Here is a 19,273-nt window from a genome sequence, read left to right on the forward strand (position 1 = left end):
GAGTCAAAGTTGCCCAGTGGCCAGCAGTGAGGCCAGAAAGGCTAAAGTCAGAAATACAGTATGGAGGTCTGCAGGGATGTTGGATTTGGTCCCAGAAACCAAACTTTATGCATCAACAAACATCTATGGCTGAAGTTTCACATTACCAGGAGCCAAACATTTGCCAGTTGATACAATTTTTAAAAGCTTTCTTAAAAAGACATTATCTCTAATGCTTTCTTTTTCCATCTTTTTTTTTTCAGGTGTAAAGAGAACCTCTGGCGACGAGATCTTGAAGGTAGGTGGGTGCAAGCATCTATCTTTATTGGTATTGATGTAATTTTGAATTTTAGCTACTTCAATGTTCATATTTTGTTATAGATGTTGGATTTTAGTTAACTTTAGAGTTCAGACACAAGAGTTGTTTGGATCCTGTGGTACAGTGTGATAATGCAATAGTGATTGCAAGCTGCTTTCGTTCACTGTTGTTGCTTTCTCACAAGATGAGCTTGAGTGGTTTCTGGGTTTTACACGCATGGAATCTGCACTCCAGATGTTAAATTTGGGATTAATGCATGTGTAAATAAGCTACAAGATTATTCAGTGGAAATCTATATTGAATGGTATAGGGAATCATGATTTTACGGCAATCACAGTCATGGTCCTTGAGGTATGTACTTTATTTTGTATTTCTGAAAGTATAAATGTCTTTGGAAGAAGACAATAAAAGGGACATGTTTTTCTCCTCAAAATGGAGATGCTGTCAATAAGGGGGAAGATGATACGGCTTCAGGTTTTTCACATAAGGGGAAAAAAATATGGGTAGAAAAGAAACATGATGAATACTGGCCTGTTTTAGGAAGAGAAAGAATGTCCTTCAGTCTCTAATCTTAAAATTCCTCTCTAATTGTACTCTGGGATTGCAACTGGGATTGTTGTGAAGTTGTTCTTTGATTGTTGTCTTGATGACTTTGGTTTTATTGGTTTGCATCAGGAAGCAGAAAACCTGCCAGCAGTGGGGTTTACAAAAGGCAGAATGGAAGCACAGCATGAAAACTGTGCTCCCGTTAAACCTCTGCTTTGGGTCAAGCCTTTAAGGAATGTGGTAGAATGTGCAAAACGTTTGTATTGTAGAGAGACTGCAATCTGCATGTCAGAGGCCACAGGAACTTCTTTGTCTTACCTGAGAATCACACAAAAATCGACATTTTGGCTTAAGAACAAAGGCCCACGTGTACGTTGTAAGGGAATTGTATTTTGGTTCATAGTTTTGTTTTGGGTGAGATTCTTTTGCGTAGTTATTTGAATTGGTCATCCGGAAGCCCATCAGGGTTCCTGAGATCATGTTGTGCTCCCACCAGGTGGCACCCGGGGACATGGAAACCCACCATCCCCTCTCGTCTGCCTGGTCTATTGCAAAACCTCTGAAGCTGGTTCATGCCTTTAGTCCCACATTTAAGCAAGGTTTCTTTATTCTAGCACTGGATTAATTTCTTTAAGTTCTTGGGGAGTGCTGTATTGCACACATGGTGGGGTCAAGCAAGATACCCAGTGGAATGGGAAATACAGAACAGGGGCAGCAGTCCAAAGTGAAAAATAAAGGGAGACTAATATACTAAAGCTTGTTGCGTCCTTTTTATTAGTCAAGAAATCTGGAAAATTAGGTTAGAATAGCAAAATTATTTTGTATATTAATTGGTAAAAATGATTAAAAAGCCCATCTCATTAAATGTCTGATGTGTGCTCCATATGTCGTTATTAAGCAAAGAATTGATGATATATTGAAAGAGCACTGTGAAAATACAACAGGTCACACCGATAGGCTGAAGCAGAAAATACATTGCGTGGTGGCTGAGAATGAAAGTGCTGCAGGCTTTGTGTTATATGAAAGAATCTTAGTAAAAAGCCAACTATTTTTTATCACTTCATACATAAGAACAAAATCATGTATCCATTTTGTCTTTGCAAAGTCGTGGAGTGAATGGATCTTTTGCAGTAGCAGATTGTGCCTTATACCTTCTCTTCAACTTCCTTAACATGGGATGCAACAACTTTTCCATCTACCACCTCTTCGACAATTGTCTTGATCTTTCTAGTTTTGGTAGGATCTAAACATCATAAAGAAAATAAAACAGGTATTTTTCAAGGTAGTTTTCAAAGTGTGAAAGATGCTAAACCAGAGCAGCACACATATGTGAACAGTTACAGCCTTTTTCTTTCAAAGTGGCTTCTTGTTACCACAAACTCTCTCATGTACTTAAACGGAATAGCATGTATTATTTTATTTATTTGAATGACTTTAGAAACAGTTTAATTTAATCAAGTTCTACCTACCCTGAGAAGAATCCAGTGATTGAGTTTGAGATTTGCACCCTGTCAAGGATGAGCTTTCAAATGTAACTCCCTGTCCTGAGTTCCTGAAAGTGAAACAGAGACACACAGTACTGCAGCAGGTTTGTCAGGTCAGGAGAGATTTTCACGTTGGCACTGGTGGGTTTTTTCCAAATACTGAGCAGAATGGTTCATTCTCCCCAGTCAGAGGGCATCTGTGTCGTTTCAGAAGCATTGGATGTGCTTTATTGTCTTTTGGTGAATGTGCCCCCTGGGTTTACCTTTTTTGTCCTGAAAGGATATTGCTGCAGGAAATATAATGGATAAATGGCATCTGTAAGGAGTTGGCCTAGATGACCTTTGAAGGTCCCTTCCAACCCAATTCTATGTTTCTATGATTTAATGTAAAGGAGTTACTTACACAAACTCGCCATCCAGCAAGCGGCGATAGGTTTCAATCTCCATTTCCAGGCGACTCTTGATGTCCAGGAGCTGTTGATACTCTGCGTTCTGGCGCTCCATATCAGCCCGGACCTGGAACAGCTGAGACTCCAGGTTCCCAATCTGAAGCTGCATTTGTGAAAGCTGGGCACAGTAACCTCCTTCTGTTTCTGCTAAAGTGTCTTCAAGGGATTTTTTCTGTGTAGGAGGATATTAAATAATCTTTGAGGAAAACAAATTATTTACAAAGACAAAAGCAATGGCAGTAGTTTAATGGGAGCAGCACAGCCCCATTACTTAGAGATTTTGGAGTCTTTTTTTTCCTTGAAATATCAATTTGAAAACTTGCCTTTGCTGCTTCACTGAATATGAACATAAAAGTTCATCTGCTTTATAGCATGCTACTTGAAATCCAATTACAGATACTGCTGCTATTCAGGAACTAAAAGGATGCAGGCTTTAATAGGAAATAAATACAAATCTTAAATCCTATAGAAGAGTGTAAGATCTGACACCTTTGAAGATGGAACGTGTACTCTCTCTAGCTAGCAGCTTCCTTAGAACATACCATGGCAAGCTGAGATTGTAATTCAATTTCCAAGCTCTGGAGAGTCCGTTTTAGATCTGTGATCTCACTCTTTCCTGACTGAAGCTGCTCAGTGTTGGTGGAGATTTCCCTTTTCAGCTCCCCGCTCTGAAACGACAAGGAAGAACAGTGTAATTTTAGTGTTTCAAATCTGTAGCTCATTTGGACATACATTTCACTGGGTTTGCTATCTCTGGTGGTTACTTTTTCATTGAACCATGCTTCAGCCTCTTTACGATTTTGCTCTGCGATGACTTCATACTGTCCCCGCATGTCATTCAAAAGCTTGGTCAGGTCAGTTCCTGGAGCAGCATCCATTTCAACGCTGACTTGGCCAAATGCACTGCTTTGGATGCCCTGGAGCTCCTGGAGAGATTAAAAATAACAAAAAGTTTATGTTACTAAGATAATAGTTCTACCAAAAATATATGTAAAGAGATATATGTGATACAATTCTGTTTCAATGAGATTCTGAAGGTTGTGTGCGTATTTGACTTAGTACTAACAGCAAAGGAGCAGCAAACAAAAGAAATAACGAAACCAGGGTATTCCCACGGGCATAAATAAGGGAATAATTTGCTATTTCACAATTCCATCTGGCTTGTTACAATCACAAAGAAAAAGAAAGTACCTCTTCATGGTTCTTCTTGAGATAAGCCAGTTCTTCATTCAGGCTTTCAATCTGCATCTCCAGATCGGCTCTTGTCAAGGTCAGCTCGTCAAGAACTCTGCGCAGACCATTGATGTCGGCTTCCACGCTCTGGCGAAAAGCCACCTCATTTTCGTACCTGGAAGCACAGCGATTAAATATGACTTTTTATGTGGTTAATGAGGTCAAATGCAAAGTATTGCTATTTACTTCTATAGCTTTTAATATGAAATTTTAATACATGTAATTATTACAATATTGTTTAAGAGTTATGTGAAAGTATTCTACGAGGAAAAAAGATTTCTAAATACAAAATAATGATTTCCTTAAAATATTAGTAAGTTTTTGTAATATTAAGACACGCTTACTTGAGTCTGAAATCATCAGCAGCCAGTCTGGCATTATCGACCTGCAGAATGATTCTTGCATTGTCAATAGTTGCATTAATGATCTGGAATACAAAGAATGTTCAGGGAATGCTTCTCTAGCCCAATGGCTTTGCAGCTCAGGGTAGCTTTTTACACAACTGCCATCCTAAACACACGTTTAGACTTTGGGATATACAAGAGTTTGTAGACCTGGATTCCATCACTGCCTTCTCCTTCTGCACAATACCCCTGCATTATGATAGAGATGATTACAAATTTGGTACTGTAGAATAAATTTCCTCTTGGTTTCTGAAAGGAATTTATTATGTCTATCCAAACTATTATTAGTTGAATTACAAATGTAAGGATACGTTAAGTACGTGGCTTCGCTACCTTGTTTCGGAGCTCTTCAATGATAGGATAATATTTACTGTAATCATTCCCAGATCCAGGGGTACCAGTGCCAGGGCCACTCTTCTCATACCACTCGCGGATTTTGCGCTCCAACTCAGTATTGGCGTCCTCCAGAGATCGTACTTTGTCCAGATAAGCAGCCAGGCGGTCATTGAGGTTCTGCATCGTTTCTTTCTTTGAGCCAGAAAGAAGGCCACCATCCCCAGCACCAGCACCACCAAACCCCCCTCCAAAACCAGTTCCTGAGCCACTACCAAAGCCACTTCCTAACGCCCCACCAAAAGCACTGCCTAAGCCACTGGCATAGCTACCACCTAAACCACTACCAAGGCCTCCACCAAAGCCGCTGCTTAAGCTGCTCCCAAAGCCTCCACCTGAGCTACTCGCAAACCCCCCACTGAAGCCAGAGCCTGAGCCAAGCATAGAAGCAGCACCAAAACCTCCACCAGCTCCACCACCAAACCCAATCCCGCTGCCACCAAAGCCTGCTCCACCACTAGAACCAGACATTCGCAGAGATCCCCCACCAAGTCCACTCCGAGAAGAGAACTGCCGGGATGCACCGCTTGTGCGCACAGAAAGGGCCATGGTGCTTGAGGTGCTCTGCTCTGCTGGGTGAAGCACACGGTGTGGAGCAGGGCGCATTGGAGAGCACTTGGACCTTTATACAGGAAGGCAGTGGGTGTTTCAGGAGTAGTCCCCGCCTTTTAGGAAGAGCTTGAATTCTTTCTCTCTCCCACTCCTCACTTGGAGGGGAAGTCAGTTTAATGTGTCCTGACCAAACTAAATGATACGTGACATTCTAAATTGCCAATGGGAGTGGAAGTCTGATGCCCTCCAGGTGTTTGCTGTGTGAGGGGAAATGGGTGGAGGAGAGCAAAGATACCATGATCATGTTTTGCCATGTGCAATGGAGGGTAAAATTTTCGCATTTAAAGCCTTCCTAAGTAATGTCTTTGGTGTTACATATTCATTACTTTCTTGGTTTGGGGCTATTATTCCAGGAGTAAGCTTAAGCCAGTGGTGTGATCCCTTTCATATCATCCTTGCCAGTGTGCATGTCAGAAATGCTTTTCTAGTCATAATACGTTTCTGGCATGAATCTCTGCCACATTGGTGCTCCCTGAATGTTTGATAAGAAGGGAGAAAAGTGATGAGCAGAAGTGTGTGATAAGGCATGTGGTCTGCAGGTTGATCATTAATATGAAAACAAAAATAGACCTGATTGTACCCAAGTTAATTTGCGTTTTCTGCACTAAACCTTTCATCGTGGAGATGTCTCTGTGTAATATGCAGAGCCTGTACTAACGGTTCACACTTCTGAGCTGGGAACTTCCCATTGTTCCTTCTGAATAGTTTGTCGTGATCCCAAACTCAGGCAAATTGTTTCTGTATTTTGTGCTTTTTATAATATAAATCTAAAGCTCAAATACAGCTCTTCTGGGTGAGGGTTTAGGCATGGAAACCCTTCAGAACCAATATACCTTTTGTTTGAAGTTATTTTGGTAAACGGAGAATTGCTTTTTCATTGTCCTGGCTTAATTATATCAATGCATTTGTTAACTGAACTGTTTTCATTTCAGTTCATCCCCATCCAGAGCATGGGTGCTTTTTTGGGCAGAAATGCATTATGAGCAGTAGATCAAAGGTTTAAGTAAAGCATTTATGTAGAAGTAAATTGATAGCCCGGTATCAGTGACTCATGAGAGTGAAAGCAAAGCATTATTTCCTTTGGCAGGTGTTTCTGTACGGTAAATAACACACTGGGCAGGTGAGATTTCAAAGGAAAGGGTTTTGTGTTTATGTTGTCAAGAGGAAAGTGTGGAGTCCTTGGAGTGAGGAGCTGGGTGAGGCATCAGGAGCCTGCCCACAGGGGATAGGGGACATGCAGGTGTGGAGGGAAGGTTGAACCGAGTTGGTGAACCGAGGTCCTTTCACTGCTGAACTGGAAGACAAAAACAGTCTTATTGGTAAAATACCGGTGCTTGCTTTACCCCCTGGGGATATGAACATTCACAGAGACTGAAAAACAATAAATAGGTTTTCCAATATCTTTATTTCATTTTAATGTATTAAGAAATGCAAATTGACACTTTGTGGTTATTTAAAAATCAGTTTTTACTGAAGTGAAGCTGCATTACATTTGAATGGTAGTTCAAGTACAGAAAAAGGGCACTGAATCAACGTTTGAATGCATTTTTTAAAAACAAATCTATATGTGCTGGTACATAAGAAAAAAACAGATTGCTAAACTTTGGGTCACAATTAAACTAGCATCTTAGTGTATCATCTCTATCTGGTAAATTCCTTTTGTTTTGAGGGGGTGTCCATCAAGGTTTCAGAAATAGCAGCTCTCTTCTAAAAACTTCTCATTTATCCATATGTTGAAAGTGTGAGAAAACTCAAGGCACCGGTTGATGAAGTGAGCTGTGTGAAAACACCAGGGAAAAGTTCTCCTCGTACTTAGAGCCGAGCCTGTGACAGTCTCCAGTTTGCTTAGCACAGCAGTAGATTCTGTCCCATGTTTTCATCTCATGACCCTTACCATCTTTGGTGCTTTGGAACTCCACCAGTGAGCGTTGTGTTGGTATTTTTGTGAAGTCTATTTAGATGATTTGAAAAGCTCTGGTAAACCCCTGCTAGAAGGCATTTGACTTTCTAGTTTTTACTGAGCAGATTTTTAAATGTAACTAAAAACCTAATACCTCAGTTTTTCTCTTTCTTAGAAGCAGGTACACATTGAGAGCATGCTGATTTGTTTTTATCAATGTATTTAGTCACTATGTAAGTAAACCCAAAATCTTGTACTTTGTAACTTACTGATTTTTATTAACACTCCCACACACACACAAAAAAAAAGAAATTGAGATGTGATAGTTTGGCTTTTCAACCCTTCCGTTTTTTAGGGAGAATTGCATTGGATTCTTTATAAAGGTCTGTCTTTTAGTTTTGATATCAGCTCCGTGACGTTCCAAGGCCATCTCCTTTCTGCTGGTGCCATTTACATTTTCTCTTCAAACTCCTTGACCTGAGAGGAGACCACCTTGCCATCAACCACCTCTTCAACGATTGTCTTGATCTTCTTAATTTTACTTGATTCTGGTAATGAATTTGAACAGAGAATTAATGCAGTGCAGTCTCCATTGACAGAATAACATCGCTGTAATAATCCCAGCAATGAGAAAATAGATAAAGGCACCTTTTCAGTGCGCAGGTACAGTGAAGTCACCTTTTGAGGTACCTACAACATGAATGCTCTTCCTCTGAGCATCCTCTGTGTAACCCAAAATAATGTGGCGGACACTGTGTTGAATATCTCTCTATCCCTCCTGATAGTTTTGCTTGTTTAGCACAGAGCTGTAGGCCTAAAACCTAGGAATTGCCTTACCCTGGAATGGGTATGTTTGCTGTTAACCTGGATTTCTGTAATCCCTGTAGTTTATCAGTTCGTGGTTGATTCCAGTGGTTCCACTGGTTGATTGTTTGCTCTGAAACTGTCTTGTTTTATTTATATCAGGCTACTTAGTTCCATAACATTTCAACAGGCAGCCATTAAAAGATAAGGAAGTTGGTGTAACATACCTTTCTCAGCCTCTGCTGTAGATACATCCACTTGGAAATGTCTGTTCAAATAATAAATTAAAAAATATAAATAGATGGCACCTAGCATACTGCAGAAACCTCCTTGTACACATCCTGTGTGTTTGATCAGGACAGGTAATATCCTTTCATCAAGACATTTAACCAGGTGTTTAAATGAGCTTTCTCTGTTAAACTTGCTAAGTTTAAGTATAAACTATAGGTGAACTTAATGTGCAGGCTTGTTTCTGCAGTGCTGTGACTTCAGCTCATGCAGATATGGCCAGAACAGCTGAACAGGCAGAATCCTGGCAGGGTTCACACTTCCACTGGCCGGGACTGCAGACAGTGTTTGCAGTGTTCTTTGCTGTCCCATGAACCTAAAGCGATAAGCAAAGTGCGAGTGTTTCCTCACCCGATGTCCTCTCCTTCCAGCAGCCGGCGGTACGTGGCGATCTCCATTTCCAGGCGAGTCTTGATGTCCAGCAGTACGCTGTACTCGTTATTCTGCCCCTCCATGTCAGCTCGGAGCTGCCTCAGTTGGGCCTCTAAATTGGCAACTGTTTCTTGTATTTGGGCTAGCTGATAACTGTAACGTGCTTCAGTTTCAGCCAGAGTGTCTTCTAAAGCCTTTTTCTACAGCCCAGGGAGAGAACAGAGATGTATTATTCAAGAGGATACATTTTTGTGTTAACATAACATTTGGATTGAAAAGCCTCTTGGCTTCTATATTTACCCATGTAGCAGTCTACTAAACACAGTACTTATTTCAAGTAAACTCTGTCATTTACCATGTTAAGCTGGGACTGTAGTTCCAGCTCCAGCCCCTGGAAGATCTGTCTCCGGTCAGTGACCTCTCTCCTCTGGGCTTGCAGCTGTTCAAAGTTGATCGCTACTTCCTGGTTCAGTTCTTCTGTCTGAAATGCAAAACCAGAGGGACTGCAAACCACACCTAGACATGGCTGGGGCTCTTGCTGATGTGTAGGTAATCGACCTTACCTGCTTTTCAAACCGTTCTTTGGCTTCTTGACGGTTCTTTTCTGCCATTTCTTCATATTGCTTTCTCATGTTTTCCATCATAGTTGCGAGATCTATGCCTGGAGCAGCATCCACCTCTACGTTAACTGAGCCCCCCGCTTGTTTGCGCAGTCTGTCAACATCCTGCAGCAAGGAGGGTTGTATTAGCATAAGCCACAGGGAACTTTCTATCCGAATTTTGGAAGCTGATTATAATAGAGCCATAGGTCCATTCACAGAGATACTATTTGAATAGGTACGTACATTTTGATGTGCTAATCTGAAGCTGAATTCCACCATAAATGTAATATTCCTTCAGATTAACTGGGAAGATTTTCCTGTTCCTAGTGAGTCTGACCTTATTCATGCGCTTAAAACACATGTCTCCCGGACACTGTTCAGCTGTCCTCACCTCCTCATGGTTCTTCTTAAGGAAAATCAGTTCTTCATTCATCCTTTCAATCTGGGACTCCAAGTCAGATATTGTCAAAGTCAAGTCATCACGGACACGTAGCAGGCCGTTAATGTCACTCTCGACGCTTTGCCTGAGCAAGAGTTCATTCTCATACCTGTAAAATAAGGCTTGTTTTGTCAACATGAAAATGCAGCTGTTGGTGTAAATGAATCAGTAGCTACTGCACCCTTCCCTGTAAGTTTTCTCTTTTTCATGAATAAGAGAAGCATGAAAGAATTTATGAAATGATCATGGAACTTACTTCAGTCTAAAATCATCAGCAGCCAGTTTGGCATTGTCAATCTCCAGAACAAGCCTTGCATTTTCCAGTTGTGCGGCAGCAATCTGAAAAGGGGTGGATGAAAAGTGATGAATCTTTGCACATAAATGCACACTTGATCCATTTCTGGAAATAAATACTGCATTTGGTCTTCGTCTCGCTTAACTTTAGCTGTCTGTTAGTCCTCTAGGTTTAAGCTGAGTTCCCTCTGAAGTACATAGAAGGAATTAGGGTTCTCTAAAAGACAAATTATCCTGTCATAAATAGGTATATAAAACGGTTGGGATGAACTGGTTTTTGGAAGGGATCTACCTTCAAAGGATAGGAAAAGGAACTGGTGAAAGGTGCAAGGGGAAGATTTAAGGAAGTTCTTTGGAAACACAGTCTGACAAAGTCTGATTCATTGGAATCACAGTCTGACTTCTGTGGGGGTATTTTATTGTTTATAGTAGGAATTCACTATTTCAAGTAGTGAGCTCTCCTTTTTTGTGAGCCTTTGGCATTCTTTTCTAAAAAATGCCACTTCGGAATTGACAGGTGCTAAACTAGATTTAAATATGTAAATCCCACAAGGCAAATACAATTAGTTCATTTCCATTCAAAGAATTTCCCTGTATGAGATTGCTCACATCTGCAGGCATGTATCTGATATTATGGATTATGTAAAATCTGACACTAATTTGTATCTGAGCAAAGTAAAGCATTTGTTTTTCATAGTTGAGAGAGCTGCAGTTTGGGAACGTACATTCTCTACAGTAGATTATTATTTATCTCTCTAATAATTGCAATTCATTGATTTAAGGATGGCTGTGTGATATCTTACCTTATTCTGGAGCTCTTCAATGGTTTTGAAGTATGAGCTGTAGTCATGCCTTATGTCTGTGGTGTTCTTCTCATACCACTCCTTGATCTGCTTTTCAATCTGGGAGTTCGCCCTTTCTAGCGAGCGCACCTTTTCCAGGTACGAAGCCAAACGGTCATTTAGGTTTTGCATTGTTGATTTCTCATTGCCGGTGAGCAGCACATCATTGTCACTAATATTCAGCTGGAAGTTTCCCCCGAAGCCTTGCCCGTAGCTGGTGCTGCTGGCTATGCGGGTGCCGTAGCCGCCAGCCCCCCCATAGACACTGGGTGCCTGAATCCTTTGGATGGTTGTTTGCCGGGAGGTCAGCCCACTGATGCTGGGTGCTGGGGGCTGATAGCGGCTGCTTGTACCCCACTGGGAGCTTCTGGTAGAGAACGCCATTGGGGTTCTTTGTCTTCTGAACTGGAACAGCTCAGTCGGCACAGAGAGCAGCTGCAGTGAAGAGCAGTGTGTGCTCTGTAAACCTTTATACTGTGTTGCAAAGAGGAAGCACAATAGTTACAAACCCCACCTCTGTTGACACACAATGCAACCGGTGTCAGCACAGCCTATTGCCCCCACACTCCATATGAAGTACCGGGGTTTTCAGCTGTTCTCTGTGTTTGAGAAGAGCTCCCCAGGTAGTTTGGCTTGCTTTGTTATCATTTGGAATAACAGATAAAGCACAAATAAACTGTTGAATCATTTATAACAGTGTACCTGCAGCCATACCCTCTATAGTTCTTTTGAACAAACAAGCTGATTCTTACACCCATCTGCAGTATATGAAATCAAAATGAGAGTTGACTATATGTGACAAGAGACTTAAAATATTTATATGCACAATTAAGAATATATTTCTGTTGAGTAAGAAACAGTTTGGGCCTCAGGATAGCCTAGGACAGTGTATAAATTACTAGAATGGAGGCATCTGTACCCACCACTTTAATTCATTTTCTAGCAGGCACAAGCCACTATTCAAACTGTAATTGGAAGGTGAATGCTGTAGTTGGCTTGCATTGAATATGCATTCATTTAGTATAAGGAAACTGTTACCAGATGAACTCTGTCTTTCAATACAGTTGAAATTAAGCAGAGAGATTATTGCTTTGTCTATAGATAAAGTAATAAGAACAGGAGTAGTTAAAATCTTCACTGCCCACTTTAGTTCACGTATGAGCCACTGAGGGCCACAGAGCAATAGGAGGTGTTGAGATCAAGCTTTCAGCATAATGACTACCAGCCCTCCTGGAAGCCCAAGTTAGAGCAGAACAAGTTTCCATTGCACTGCCAGTACTTCAGTGTATCATTAATATCAGGTAGAACAATGAACACATATTGCTTGTACTGGTGAGCACAGCTGCTATTCAACCTCGGGGCAAGGAAATTGGTGAGATACTAAGCTTTGGAGGCATTAAACTGTATACTGGAAGCATCCTCAGGTTTCTGAGAACGCCTAACCTGGGATATTAAGGCAAAGAGTGAAGCTGTTGTACTTGGTTCTTCTGAGAACAGGCATCTGCCAGGCCAAAGTGATTAGGATTCAGGGCAGGACTTTACTGCAGCAGGATGCTGTGGATTGTCTGTGGACCTTGAACTTCTTTGGGTGTAACTGGTAATGAAAAACATTTATGACAGTTGAAACCAAAGTACACTAGTCATATCATTTGGCCTGTCACTATAGAAACTCAATCTTTGGTTCATTAAAAATACTCAGACTGAGTAAGAATTGGTCGTGTTAGTAGGGCAGAGTTTATACCTCTAGAGCTTCAAGAGGAATACAGCAAGAGATCTTGCTACAGTTCCGTCTCTTGGCTCTGCATTTCACTGCCTACATCTCTGGCAGTGTTTCATGATAAAGTAAACATTCTTCTTTGTCTTTTTAATACTTAGTAAAATTACATTCCATGTTACCTGGATGGTATTTTTCCTAAAAATACCACTTGAAAGTTCCATTTTTTTAAATTATTTTTTTTATTTTTTGTGAGCAAATAGCAAAGGTTATCAATGTTCATGTTTGCCTAGAAATGCAAACAGGTCGAGATTGGCTTTTGTGTGTGGGTCAAATTCCTAATCTGTGTATTCACAGCTATCTCAGCTCCGTATAGAGAAGCAACTGTGAAGTTTGAATAGCAAAAGCCATCTGTGTGTGTTGGTACCTTAGTGCAGATGCTTGAAATATACAGAAGCTGGATACTATTTAGAAATGTAAGACTAGCGTAAAAATACAGTTTAGATTGACAGAGAAGTAAAATTCACTGGTACTTAAACATTCCTTAAACTTTGTTCTGACTTCACCAGTACAGTGATCTGAATTGAAATGGAATCAGGATTAGGGCAGGCGTTTGCCTTGTGTTCTGGATCTGGTACTTTAGGTCAAGCTGAAACTTCAACAGTTATTTTCCTTCCATAATTCTCTTGACTGTTAAGCAAAAGTGCTCCAGGTGAATGCAACTGGAAACACGGATCTCGTGTTGTGCAGACACCCAGGTTATTGTGCTTAATTTTCTTAGCGTTCTCCAAATTGTTAAGTGACAGTTTCTCTGGACTTAACATTTTGTGGATGCATCTGTTCTAAAAAATGAGCCAGAATATTTGTAAGAATATTATGAAGACCAGGATAGGCATCATTCACGCTAGAGGTGGGCTTTGCTCCTGGTTTGTTTTCTTATTTCAATAGTTTTTTTCATGGAATATTGTGACGGGTTGTATAAATCACTGGTGACTGTAGGAGTGCACACCAGGGGCTGTACCTATGCCAGTAGCTGGGAGCAAGGTAAGGCCCAGGTGGGCTGAGGGCAAGCGGCTCCTCACAGCTCCATCCTTGGGAGCAGCCACCAGCTCCATTGGAGGGTGGACTATGCCCAGGTATTATCTGCAAGAACATGGGCTGCCTTCCTGTTACTGTTTTTAAATGATATTGGTTGTAACAGTAAGTCATTCAAATCGATGTTGAGCAATCTAAAAACATCTGGTGTCTGCAGTTTTGGTCAGTGCTGAAGAAGTGCCGTTAACCCTTTGCTGGTGCTTTAGTTCAGCAGCACAGTTTCCTACTCACAACTGGGTTGTGCATGCTCTGCAGAGGACAATCCCTGACCATGTGTAACATTTCCTGTCAGTGACGTGCTTGGTGAATGGTTTGTGTGTACTGATAAAACATTCATGGCAACAGTAATCAATTGAAATATCACCTGTGAGACATGAGTTTACTGTGTCTTGGAGAGCAGCAAAAATAAGTCTTGAAGGGTTATGATAATATGTGCATGCCGTTTAGTATTACTCACCTTCACTAACCAGTCATGGGTAACCAGACTTGAGAGCTCAAGGAAAAAAGACACACCCGGCTTTGGTTCTGCATTTGGGCTGCCTTTAGGTGAAACATCGCTTGTCTTTTGGCTGACTGAAGGATTTAAATAAAGAAAAGCCTGAGTTCAGTTTTTAGTGATGACCCAGCCCAGAAGGGAAACCTGGTGACCACTTATATGTCACTATAACTGTGTTCTTGATCGCAGTTTAGATTTTGTGTCATAAGAATTTGAATCTGAAAGATCTCTGACAATACAGTCCTGAAGGGCTTCCACTGTACAGTGTCCAGTCCAGGAAGAGGAATTCCTTGTTCAATATTCCAGCCATATTTCAGTATTTAATACTTCTGTGTCTGAGAAATTCCCCTCCTCTTCTTAACTTACTTGTGAGAAGTTACTTCCTGATCTGTGCCAGACAAGTGGCTTACAGTCAAGGGAGCAGTTGTAAGATGAGCTTTCAGGGGAAAATCTGAGTGAATTTTTCATGTAGATATTATTTAAAATTATTATTTTTCGAAATGAATGAAAAAATAAGTACTTAGGACAATCCTCCATCCCGAAAACAAACTTAAAATCAAATAGCATGATACTTGGAAGATGTGTTCCAGATCTTGGAGCGATGCATAAGGCAGGGGTTGGTTACGTCCTTCCCCAGCCACAGGCTGAAAATAAAGTGAGGAGCTGCCTTTCCCGTCCCGGCTGCTCTCCTGCAGTAGGATCACATTTCAGTGCCAACAACAACAGCTCCAGGCCATACAAATGAACCTTCTCTTTTTCTCCCCTAAAAGGATCATTAGTATCAGCTCTAATACAATCTAACAGACTGCCAGGCAGATCTTTTCCCCTTGTAGAAGTTAATGGGCAGCTGAGGGCTCAGTGGAATGAGAAAGCCAGCAAGCTGCAGAACATTCCAGCTTCCTGCTTTTCTCAGTTCTGTAATGTTGGAATAGCTCCGTATGCGTGAGAAAATATTACCTATTTATCTGGCTCAGTAAGCAAATAGGATTTTCATGGCCCTGTGCAAATATATGCACACACTGATAGCACAGCAGAGGAGGCAGTCACACACACTGATAGTACAGCAGAGGAGACAGTCACACACACTCACACACTGTCCTGCCTGTATTCACCTTTGTGTCCCATTTTCTTTTTGCTAGCTTTTATAAAACCCAGACCTTGTGTGTTAGGGACCTGACTTGGGTCATGTCGGAACCCCCGAACCGGGAGAATCACTCCTTTTGTTTTCAAGGGTATATTTACAGGGTAAAATTGTCAGGGGGTTTTGCCTGGGCAGAAATACTGTCCCAGGTTCAGGATCTGTGTACCAAGTATCCAAACAGCAACAGGGCAAGAATGAAAACAGGCTGAAAATCCATCGCGGTACTGCCCTGGAGAAGGCTGTGCGCTTTTGGGAATGGCCATTACAGAAATACTTGAGCAGATTTCCAGTTGGACACTGTCCTAGGAGCCTCGCAGAGGACGCCCGTACCGACAGGAGAGGATGCACCGCAGCGCTGCCCCGGTGTGTGTCCGCCCGGTTGTCACTAGAGGCCAGCACACGCCTTCGGAAGGAGTTCCGCGTTCCCATCTGCGGGGTGCCTGCTGCCGCGGGAGGCTCCGTGCCGGGGCCTGAGCGCGGTTAATGAAATTCACAGGTTACATAACAGGATTTCACATGTTACCCACTTTTCTGCGCCTGTATCCAGAAGAAAAATATTTTGCATAACTCTTGCGGCCAAATGTTTGAAGTAATATTTCTCTTCCCAGCCACGAGCTGTAATTACGGGAGTTTAGCCTTGTGTATGGCAGTGAGCTTGTAAGCAGTGGCAGCAAGTCCTATACAGCTGTCTAAATCTTGAAAGCTGAATTTCTAAGGATGGGTATGTGCATTATCCCTTTGAATTATGCCCCTTCCTTTATGACTAATGCTTGAGTATCTTAATTTTTAGTGAGCAGTAAACTCTAGACATGAAAGAAAAGGTTTCTTTGGGTTTGTTTCTACTTCTTTTTTTTCCTGCATAGCAGCAATGTTATTTCCAGTGGAACGTGTAAACTCACAGAATGTCTTGGTAGCTGAATTGCTTCCAGTGTGTTTGTTTTATGCATTTCATGCTTTAATGTCTTGTGTGTGTGCTGCAGGGCTGAGCCGGCACGGGGACTTTGTCTCTAAGAGCAGCAGACTATGAGTGTCTGCTCCAGAGAAGCACTGTGGAGTTGGCAGCTACTGCAGCTGGTTTGTTCCTCCTTCTTTTCCCTGCCTGCACCAAATAATTATTCCTCTCAACTCGAATACGTGTTTCTCAAATGATATTCCTCATTTTCATTGCTTTCTATAGGGCCTAATAACAGCCTATCAAATGTCCTTTTGACTTGTCCTTAGGATGTTGGGAAGCAAAAAACAATTACCCCTGAAGTCTAGATAGTTATTGAAAGTGCCTTCGCCACAGCTGATGTTATGATTTTATGCCTTTAAGCTTCTGATGCATATTCAGACTTTCAAAAGGCAAATTAATATGTCCAGAAGGAGCAGCCATGCACCTGCTTTACCATTAGGTCATGTCTAGTGCTATGAGCTGCTGTCACAGGGGCAGCAGACTGTAAGATGTTGATGCTTCTGTTTAATACAATATTTGGGCAAACATTTTTTTATGCCAGCCCCTGGATGTGTGGCTTAAGAGGCTCATTTCATTGTGGTCATACAGTTAAAAGTACCTCAGAATCCGGATTGAGAAGGAATGAAAAAATGGACTGAGGAAGGAATTCTGAGGAAGCAATGCATACTGAAAATTCACGTGTCATTTCAGAGTCAGAAGTACGAGTACAGTCAATAGTTAAGATGCTTTTGGCGCATAAGTCTGGACATGAGGAGGATGGGGGGTGCAGGCCTCTCAAGCCTTATTCTTCCCTTGCTTCGCTGTTTATAGATCCTTCCCTTTTCTAAATGATTCATCCACAGGACCAGGCATCTCCCAGCAAAACTGTAGAAACCTTTATAGGTCAGGGTGTGGACATTGTGAAATGTTTTACCGGCTCTTCTACCTGTTCTCTCTCCTTCAATAATAGCATGTGAACGGTGGTTTTAGCAGTGCTATAAATGCTGGATTCTCTTTTCTTCTTTCTGAAACGACTTCATTAACTCTGCACCTGGATTAACAAGGCAGCAGAAAGCAGAAATTTTGCATTCTACAGAAATGTCTTGTTCATAAATAAGAAAGAAACCTGCCAGTGTGTGGCCACATCACCAGAAGGAATGTGTGATTAATAGCACAAACCACTGTGGCATTACCTCATTGCAGACTTCTTCCAGGGGATCAACAATTCACTTACCAAAGCTGCGTATTGTAATACAGCTTAATAAGTTTTACCATTTCTACAAGTGAAATGAGCTCTGACTCATACATGTCCTGGAGTGCAGTCAAGTCTGTTATAAATCACCTTGGAGGATTATTTAGTGCAGGACTTCCTTAAATGGCAGGTGAAACTACAAGCAGTGATTTGTGAATGCGGATGGTTTCAGCCTCCTTTTATAGACTGTGAGCTCCTGTGGCTTGTTAGTTTGCAGGAGTATTGTTACATCATTCCTTTAGACTTAGAAAGGACATTCTCTTCTCTTGATGTTTTTTTTTGTTATCCTATTCCATTTATGGGAAATGGTATACATTCACCTTAAGCAGGTTATTTTGTGTGATACTTCAGACTTTTAGAACTGCAGTTTCTTTGGGTCTGGGTCAGTCACGGCCTTGATGTTGAAACAACACTTCTGTGTATATTTAATACTGAAGTAGAATAAATCCCAGCTACTGGAGAGCTGGGAATACTGCAAGAATTAATGAAACTATTTTTCAAGTAATACAGATTCACACTCCTTAAGGTTTCCTTTCCTTCAAGACGCTGATCTGAGACAAACAGAAGGGAACATGTACGCCACTTCTTTTTTAAAGTCCCACAAACAGTACAGCATCACCAAAGGCACCCAGGCCCAGTGCTCCGTATGGACTGATGAGTAGGGCTATTGGCACATGTACATTGAAGAACATCATCAGTGTGCAGCGTCTTGCCCAGCATTACATGCTAGAAATGAATCCATCAAGTTCTCTCTACCTGCCATCAGGTACAGAAGGCATTGCAGTAACTAGAGAATGGCTCTTGGGGAAGTTATATTATCTAATAGCTGGGTAAGTAGAAGCTGTGAAGTGATGAAGTCTCATTTAGTCGCTATCAGTGACTTTCTCTGCAGCCTTGAGCAACTTGTGTCATCTCTTTTCCAGTTTCTCAAGCAATAAAATGGGAATGATAATATTACCCCCCTTCATTATCTCCCTAACTTCATCTCTCGGCATGTTATGAGAATAGAATGGTACCAGTGCATGCAAGTGGTAAATATAAGTATCATTAGTTATTATGTAGGGTGCAGACATACCCTAATACATTTAGAAAAGCATAGCTTATCTGCCAGAACACAAGTTCAGAAATACTGAATAATCACTGGATACAGGGGAACATGTGGCAGGGGACGTGGTATCAAAAACTGGAACAGAAAGGAAATCGCAGTTCTACAGAGTACTCTAAAGCCATGACAAATCCCCCAGAAATAACCCACTTTTGCCACAGAATACTGCTTTTATTTAGAAACCAGAATGTAGTGTAACTAGTGCGTGTATGCCTAAGGACTGCCTGGTTTACTTCATGTGTTAGAGCTATGGCCCTGTACTGGTGTTTGTAAACAGAGCAGACAGTGAGGTCAGTGTGAGCTGTGCTGGTCTGACCATTACAGAGTGCACCGGCACAGGGGTGAGAGGAGGTTAAAGCCATCGGGGAAGTGGTGTGGAAGGGGAATTCTGCTACAGCTTGGCCAGTGCCATTGGGAGTGTAGCCAGACCTAACACCGGAGTGTGCAGCATCTCTACCACTGTGTGAGGGGACACCAGGGCATGAGTAAAGGCAGTGCATTGCTCAGGAATGTTAACAAAGGACGGGTGTGTTCTATAAAGTATGTCCTTTTTTTGTTTTTCCTTCTTTCCTTGTA

The 19,273-nt window shown here is 41.6% G+C and overlaps 2 protein-coding genes across 2 annotated transcripts; both read right to left on the reverse strand.

Moving 5' to 3' along the window:
* Positions 1-1,596: 1,596 nt before the first annotated feature.
* On the reverse strand, positions 1,597-5,547 carry LOC134168926 (keratin, type I cytoskeletal 12-like). Its single transcript, XM_062629086.1, has 8 exons — positions 4,748-5,547; positions 4,355-4,437; positions 3,969-4,125; positions 3,542-3,703; positions 3,320-3,445; positions 2,732-2,949; positions 2,314-2,396; positions 1,597-2,087 (listed from the first exon to the last, which is right to left on the reverse strand). The coding sequence occupies exons 1-8, from the start codon at positions 5,411-5,413 to the stop codon at positions 1,990-1,992; spliced, it is 1,593 nt and encodes a 530-aa protein (XP_062485070.1). The 5' UTR covers positions 5,414-5,547; the 3' UTR covers positions 1,597-1,989.
* Positions 5,548-7,326: 1,779 nt separating this feature from the next.
* Positions 7,327-11,482, reverse strand: LOC134168927 (keratin, type I cytoskeletal 20-like). The gene is made up of 8 exons (XM_062629087.1): positions 10,922-11,482; positions 10,081-10,163; positions 9,777-9,933; positions 9,347-9,508; positions 9,139-9,264; positions 8,763-8,983; positions 8,351-8,391; positions 7,327-7,867 (listed from the first exon to the last, which is right to left on the reverse strand). The coding sequence occupies exons 1-8, from the start codon at positions 11,342-11,344 to the stop codon at positions 7,770-7,772; spliced, it is 1,311 nt and encodes a 436-aa protein (XP_062485071.1). The 5' UTR covers positions 11,345-11,482; the 3' UTR covers positions 7,327-7,769.
* Between the last annotated feature and the right edge of the window lie 7,791 nt (positions 11,483-19,273).

This window comes from Pezoporus occidentalis, unplaced genomic scaffold, assembly GCF_034315485.1.
Source record: "Pezoporus occidentalis ecotype Australia unplaced genomic scaffold, CSIRO_AGI_Poc_V1 ctg328, whole genome shotgun sequence".
Lineage (NCBI taxonomy): Eukaryota > Metazoa > Chordata > Aves > Psittaciformes > Psittacidae > Pezoporus > Pezoporus occidentalis.

What these genes read in the sequence shown, in the direction of transcription:
- LOC134168927 (XM_062629087.1), bottom strand. Translation starts at nt 11,344, where the DNA reads ATGGCGTTCTCTACCAGAAGCTCCCAGTGGGGTACAAGCAGCCGCTAT. An exon ending in GCTGATGATTTTAGACTGAA is followed by an intron (nt 9,934 to 10,080) that starts GTAAGTTCCATG and finishes CTTATTTTACAG; the next exon opens with GTATGAGAATGAACTCTTGC. An exon ending in TACAGTCCCAGCTTAACATG is followed by an intron (nt 8,984 to 9,138) that starts GTAAATGACAGA and finishes CCTGGGCTGTAG; the next exon opens with AAAAAGGCTTTAGAAGACAC.
- LOC134168926 (XM_062629086.1), bottom strand. Translation starts at nt 5,413, where the DNA reads ATGCGCCCTGCTCCACACCGTGTGCTTCACCCAGCAGAGCAGAGCACC. An exon ending in TCAAGAAGAACCATGAAGAG is followed by an intron (nt 3,704 to 3,968) that starts GTACTTTCTTTT and finishes TAATCTCTCCAG; the next exon opens with GAGCTCCAGGGCATCCAAAG. An exon ending in TACAATCTCAGCTTGCCATG is followed by an intron (nt 2,950 to 3,319) that starts GTATGTTCTAAG and finishes CCTCCTACACAG; the next exon opens with AAAAAATCCCTTGAAGACAC.